Source organism: Ostrea edulis, chromosome 9, assembly GCF_947568905.1.
Source record: "Ostrea edulis chromosome 9, xbOstEdul1.1, whole genome shotgun sequence".
Lineage (NCBI taxonomy): Eukaryota > Metazoa > Mollusca > Bivalvia > Ostreida > Ostreidae > Ostrea > Ostrea edulis.
The window spans coordinates 65,747,021-65,754,320 of record NC_079172.1 but is presented as its reverse complement, the minus strand read 5'-3'; the positions used below and the strand labels follow the sequence as shown (position 1 = coordinate 65,754,320).

At 36.2% G+C, this 7,300-nt stretch overlaps 1 protein-coding gene across 1 annotated transcript; it reads left to right on the top strand.

The window, feature by feature from the left end:
- The first annotated feature begins 839 nt into the window (after positions 1–839).
- LOC130050375 (uncharacterized) lies at positions 840–4,284 on the top strand. Its single transcript, XM_056150338.1, has 2 exons — positions 840–3,502; positions 3,603–4,284. The coding sequence occupies exons 1-2, from the start codon at positions 3,475–3,477 to the stop codon at positions 4,214–4,216; spliced, it is 642 nt and encodes a 213-aa protein (XP_056006313.1). The 5' UTR covers positions 840–3,474; the 3' UTR covers positions 4,217–4,284.
- The last annotated feature ends 3,016 nt before the right edge of the window (positions 4,285–7,300 follow it).

The following is a 7,300-nucleotide window of genomic DNA, read 5'->3' as shown; positions in this document are numbered from 1 at the left end:
GGAACAAAACGTTTAAATGAATCGCAGTTAGGTGCATTGCATTTGTGTTGTCTGGTAGGTATTCCCTGTAGAACAGCCACACCCGCCGTAAGCCCTATATTTTGATTGAGGTAACGAAAAAATCCGTACTCAAAGTTAGTATATATAGAACAACTCAACAATTGGTATGAATCACGTCAGAGAGAATTCGAGCTGATGACAGGTAATTTGTAACTTAGTTCATTATAACGATTTGATGTGGATAGATATGTGTTTGAATGCAAGGTTTCAATATTTCCAAATTCAATACAAATTTATATTGTACTGTAAAGATTTCCATTGCATGGTAAAAGCTGAGTGTTTTATGGCAACATCATATGTTTCTAATTGAGAGATGATTGGTGAATGTTTGTTGGTGCGTTTGTTGTTTACGTCCCATTGAAAACACGGACATTTAAACCTTTCACACGAAACAGGTGGAGGAAACGAATAATAATCATTCCTATAATTCAATTCAAAAGAGTACAACATTGAGAGCAGGACAAACACTAAACCCTGGACTCACCGGTGGTGGGATTAGGTGCCTAGGAGGAGTCAGTATCCCTAATGACCGGTCATACCCGCCGTAAGCTCTACATCTTGATCAGTATCAATGGTGTCAATTGTAGCACACTTTCGTACGATACTTATGTTGTATATTCTGTAGTATCTAATGATGGGTCACTTCAAATGAGAGGTAAGTTCAACCAGAAATCTCATCTAAGCACTTTTCCAAATCCAATTCCTTGTTTGTGAAGGTAAATGAATACTGGGAGAACGTTCGGAAACATTTTGTTGTTCAGAAAGCCTATGATACTGCCTTAGTAATGTGATCTTTATAATGTGCATAATAATGCGTTCTACTTTTGATTTGGTGATGCTGTTGAATGGTTTATTTGTGATAGCAAATGCCCAGACAGAGATTCCTGGAGTCTGCTCAACGTATGTAAACATTTTATTGTATAATACTCCCTTTATGATGTTTTATATATTTTAACATTCTGTTTTGGATTTTTCCATTCATTGCTTCATGAAAACTTTCCTCCGAACAGAAATGGTAAACCTCTACAATGTTGTCGTAATTACAAAAGACGTGGTGATTCATGTGAAGGTAATTATCAAAATATTTGATATATTACTGAACTCGTTTTATTATCGTAATAGATGTATTATATAAGTAATGTCTTCTAACAGAATGTTGGCCAGGCACGTTTGGCATAGCTTGTAAGGAGAACTGTCCTGACGGGTTCTATGGACGTTTGTGTGCAGAAGTCTGTGATTGTCCTTCGTGTGACAAGGTCTCTGGGTGTAATTTTTCAACTCAGACTGGTAAGAAAAATATTTGTGTGCAATTTTAAGTCTTATTTCTCTGAAATCGCAAACTTTCTAGTCTCTCATTGATAATTTCATATTCCTAACCAATAGCTCTTACAAATCCACTTTTATCTTAAACCACGAAATTGTTTGTTTGGTGCTGATTTATTTCATTTTGATACATCCAGGATCTCCCTTTGTTGATAGTGTGATATGGTTTATATTCAACGAGTTGTGCGTTTTCTATCGCTGAGCCTTGATGAGGGGATAGAAAACACAACGAGTTGGATATAGATCATATTAGACCACAAACCATGGAAGATAATTTTTATCACATGTTAACTCTCCTTCCCCGAATATTCATTTACGTTGCTGTTTTGTCGGGAGTTTTGTTTCAAGATATTTTGTAAACAAACTACGTAAAATTGACGTTTGTTTGTGACGTGACAAACGGCGTAGGAAAACATAGTGTAATTATTACAAATTATGTAATAGGTGATATCCACTGGATAAAGGAGTAAACACGTGATAAAATTTCATGTTGAATCCATCTATTGAAAGATTAAAAATGAGCGTATGGAACTTATTTCTTCTCCCATCCTTTTATATTGACTGCAGAAAAGAAAAATCTAAACATTAATGTTATAGTAGAATGTCATATACATGTGAAGTGATATGGGGGGGATGCAAAGATAACAAACAGTGATCAATCCTATAGGGAATACGATGTTGAAATTTGGGGAAACGCGAACACTAAATCACCAGAGATGGGATAATGTACCTAGGAAGAGTAAGCATCCCCTGACGATTGGTCACACCCACCATAAGCCCTCTCCATCTTTAACCAGAATTAAATTTGGTCACATAAACACCATAAATTAAATATGTAATAGTATCAGTTACATGGCCTTCCCATTAGCTCTGGCTAGTGCGTTGACCCTTTAGCTCGATCTTGTGCCATAGGTCCAGGGCTTGATTCCCAGCAGCGGCATATACCAGTCTCTGTTACATATAGAGTTACCGATGTAAGATAATTTTCATCAGAAACTCATTTATCTCTTATTATTATATTCCCAGGTAAGGATATCAATTTTATTTCAGACAATTCCAATAATGAGAGCGTTATCATTGGTTCATCATTGGCAGGAAGTCTTACTTTCATAATAGTTATCGTCATCTACTGCAAAAAGAGGTAAAATGGGAAAATTTCAATTGGCATTGGATGAGAGCTTGGGAAGTCTTCAGAATCATTTGATGATTTGATAATTTTATGGTTTCTATAAAAGAAATTTATCCCGTGTTTGTGGAAATATAAATGTTTCTAGAATTTTTGAATACATAATATGGCGATTCAAATGCCATGTGAAATGGTTTGTATCGTTTTGGTTCTATATCTACGAAGCTCAGTAGATAAGTATCGGGGTACTGGCATGCAGATCCCGAGTTCAAATTCATCCCAGTAGATAAGTATCGGGGTACTGGTACGCAGATCCCGAGTTCACATCCGCCAAACCGCCGCGGTGACCGAGAGGTTAGAGCGTTCGTCCCGCATGCGGAAGGCCGGGATTCGAATACCGGCCGCGACATACCTAAGTCGTTAAAATAGGTAGTGACAGTTCCATCGTAAAACGCTCGGCATAAGGTGTGAATGTCACGGGTCCTCGGAGATGACCTTAAAAACGGATGTACCGTGTCACAGTAGGTGTGGCACGCTAAAGAACCCTAACTGCTCAATGGCTATAAGCGTCAGGAATAGGCCTAAATTTAAAGCCCTTCTCCGGTCTTGGTGACGTCTCCATATGAGTGAAAAATTCTCGAGCGAAACGTTAAGCAAGATACAATCAATCAATCAATCAATTAATCAAATCCACCAGCGTCTTTGTTTTTGTTAAAATAAATTTTTGAAACTCGTGGCTTTTTTCTCCAAATTGCTTTTTTTTTTTTTTTTACCCTTTTGATATATGTACTTATTGCCTATCATCAAATTTTTCAAGACTACGGCATTTGTTGCTGATTTGATAAACGTTTTCAGAGTGTAATGAGGCAACTTGATGTTTCTTCTACCGTTCCAATTGTCGGTTTATTTCCAATGATTTTAGTAAGAATATACCTTTCTTGTATTACAGCAGAAACAGAACCTTAATGACTCCAGATTCATTGATTCAAAAAGGTGATTCTAACACATATTTCGTATCAAAGATGTTTAAAGTAAATGAATATAATTGAAGAGGTTTAAATTTTTCTAGAAATTTGCTAAACTATACACACAGGCGGATTACAAGTCAGTAAGATACCATTGAATAAATTTCCTCAACTCAGTCCATCTTCCAGTAACGCAGCTGATAATGGTGATCCAGAGTCAACATTTCACGGCGGGAAGTTTGAACCGTTAGAACCTCAAATGTGTTGTCAGCAAAATGATTTTACTGATAATTCGATAAATTCAAAAGAGACTAATCATGTTAAGCTGTCGTCTTCAGACAGTGTGTACAGTCATATGAAGATGGATGTCGATCATTATCACAAATTAGATATGTCATTCGACAATAGTCAGGAAACTGATGAAGACCTCTACTCTCCACACAGTTCAAACAGTTGTTGCAATAATACAGACTCGGGGTGTTCATCGAAAAACAACGAGAATGGATCTTTATCATCCGTAAAGCAGTGCAGCGAAACTCTAAACAAAAATTCACAAACAGCAGATATATTTGAAACCCATGACATCCGAGAAACAGGAAATTTTAAAACTGGTATGACGAATAAAAATGGAATTTCATCAGTAAAGATGAAGATAGAAGCAATGCACTTAGAAGAATTGTCAAGAAAACTGCGTAACTTTAAACAGTACCCTGAAGATATCGAATTCAATGATTTGGTGTAGTTTCAAGTTGCATTCATTTACAAAAAAACTCATACAAACAGAAAAATACTAAAAAAAAAAAAAACCCAGATGAACCTTATCCGGACAAATACTGAGATGTTGATGAACATCATACAGAAAATACTGAGATATCGAGATATTGACGAACATTTTACAAAAAAATACTGAGATACCGTCTTTTTTCCTTCCACGGAGATTGCAGACATCAAAAAATTAAGATATTGAAAGATTCCAATTTAGAATTTTGAATTAGCAATGACAAAATTTCACATTTTAAAATGGTTTGATTTATATTGGATCATTGCATAAACGCTGTTTTCGTATGTATGCAGTTAAGGACACCTGACGGACTGGATTTATGGGTTATGCGTTCGTGAATATACTACATAGTTTTACATTTCTCTGTATATTTCCTATTTATCTACATCGCAAACATATTGTTTTTCTTTTATTTCACAATAACACTAATAATATTATATTCCACGACATGTCACTGCGAATCAAAGATGAAGCAAAGCACAAACTTGCAAAGCAAAATTCCTATTTAACTGCCAGTCCTAAGGTGCCGGGGTGCAATGATGATGTCAAGATAGCGGCTTCCACAGTTCAAAAGGACGGTGTTGTATCAGTTCAGAGTTTTACTTTTATCGATCGTTTTGGATCAGTGGTCAAATCGTTCGCATCGTGAAGAAAGTCAGTTATTAATCGCTTGTATTCACCAAAGTTGACTTTAGAAGTGAGAGTCATGGGTCTTTTAAATGAGACTTTGCAAACCGAGGTACCATGTTTCGCTTGGCGTTGACAAAATAAAATCAACCAATGCTAACGTACGGAGCACCATGCGTAGGTCTAAATTTGTGACACTTCATTTGCAGCTGGTGGCATCCCAATTCTAGGGGGAAAAATACAAAGAAACAAACATTTAAAAAGCATATTTCTTTCATTTGTAAAATAACAGGAAACAGATGTGTAGATATATTTTCACAACACGCTTGTGCTATTAGTATATATTTTTAAATTGCATTGCTTGACATTCTTACGTTTCCTGAAAATTGTTTATCCTTTCCAGTTTTATATTCATAGCACGACAATACAAAACGTAGTCTGGAAATAAAGTTCACAGTTACAGAAATGATGAACTTTGTCATATTATGCTTGTAGGTTAAGGTACATAAATTACATAAAGCAGATGATATGATTCTTCAAATCATTCAAACACTCGACATGACACCATGATTTCTGATAAACACTTCAAATATCCACTCCACTAATTAATTGGAATTTTATAACTTGTGGTTGAATCTCCACCTGTCACGATCTAACTCATGGTAACTATATACTCTCATAGTATCCAATGAATAACCATCTAACATATTTGGGATGACAAAGAACCGTTGCGTTGGATTACCGAGGTTGCAAGTGAACAGTTATCATTTAAACTGCTTCCCCCACTAGTAAACGGCTGTAGATTAACGTTATTCTAGATGACATTGGTTGTGTAGTAAATAGGGCTATACGGACCGTGGATTTCGGACTGGGTAGCTCTGTGGTTAGAGCACCTAACTAGTAATGCAGGGGTCCCGGGTTGGATTCCCGATCAAGCCACAAATTTTCTACTCTTTCCTTTATATACTACAGTTGTCTCGTGACTGGTTTTATGAAATGCGAAGATAGCGAACAGTGATCAATCTCACGACTCCTATAAGCAATTTAAAATAGAGAGTTAGGCTAACACGGACCCCTGGATATATCTAAAGTTCTCGTTTCATTTATGAGTGAAACTCTCTATCTTAAAGTTATTGTCATGCTTGCCTGTCGATAGTTCTAGACTAAACTTTTCCCCCTTGCTAATGAACAGCTCAGATTAAACTTCTTATCCTGATTACTAGTGAACAGGTCAAGATTAACGTGTAATATCGCTTCCTTGTGAACAACTCTAGATACATGTATATGTAATATGTGTTAGATGCTTTTAAATGAATACTGAATTTTAAATGATAACTTATCTTTATTTGTAATTATGGCCCAGATGTTTCTGCAAAAAATCAACAAGCAATTGTCACCAGACCCGTGCCATACATTTGTCACTTTTAACGCATAGTTATCATATATTGTTATAGATTTTGATTACAATCGTATAATGGTTGAAACACATGTACTGCAGGTACGGCGTCCAGCCAAAATAACTCAAGGAATCGAACAGTTTTAAATAATTTAGTCATAAATTCATAATGGTGTACTCTTCCGTCCCTTTTTCTTGGAGTAAATGTGAGCTTGTATTGCTAGTAAAGAATACCTAACCCAGTAGTGAATAGTGATTATGTACAATATATCTACAATATATAAAGTGAAAGTGAAAACGGTTAAGATCTTGTTTTAATTCTTAATTCTGGAAGCCATCCCGGTCAACCTGTAACACACTGAACGAACAGAAATAGTCATTATTTTTAAGAGTGCACCAAAAATGACATGCGTTAAAGACTTGTCTTGTCTAAAATTTCAGCCCTACCACAACATTCCTGTACTTTTAGCAGTGGCGTAGCCTGAGTTAATTAATGGGTACGCCTATTGTAAGGTGAAGTGTCTAATAGAGAAAACATGCCGTAACGACAACGGCTTAGACCCGGAAAGATGTAACACTAACAAGATATCCAATATATCAGTACCAATAGGGAGACTAATGTACCGCAGATACTGCAGACACTTATTTTTCACCTCTGTTTGTAGCATTTAATAGGGTTTTTTATGTGTACGCCCGGGCGTTTTGACGTAATCGTAGCTACGCGCCTGCTTTTAGTGACGGTAACGAACATTGATCAATCTTATCAATCCCATTAAGAATACGACATTACAATAAAGGCAAACAGGGGAATCAGACAAGGCTGTCCGATTTCAGCTATTCTATACCTCATTCTTGTCGAAATTCTGTCAAATAAAATTAAAACGAACAACTCAATCCGCGGCTTTACATCTAAAAACCTAGAGAATGAAATTTAAAAAATCCAACATGCGGACGACATGACAATAGCATTAAGTGATACCGAGTCCCTGAAACAAGCGATTAAAACTCTTAACAGTTTCTGT

Coding starts and splice junctions, on each gene's coding strand:
- LOC130050375 (XM_056150338.1), top strand. CDS start 3,475: ATGACTCCAGATTCATTGATTCAAAAAG. Junction 3,503..3,602: donor AGATTCATTGATTCAAAAAG/GTGATTCTAACA, acceptor CTATACACACAG/GCGGATTACAAGTCAGTAAG.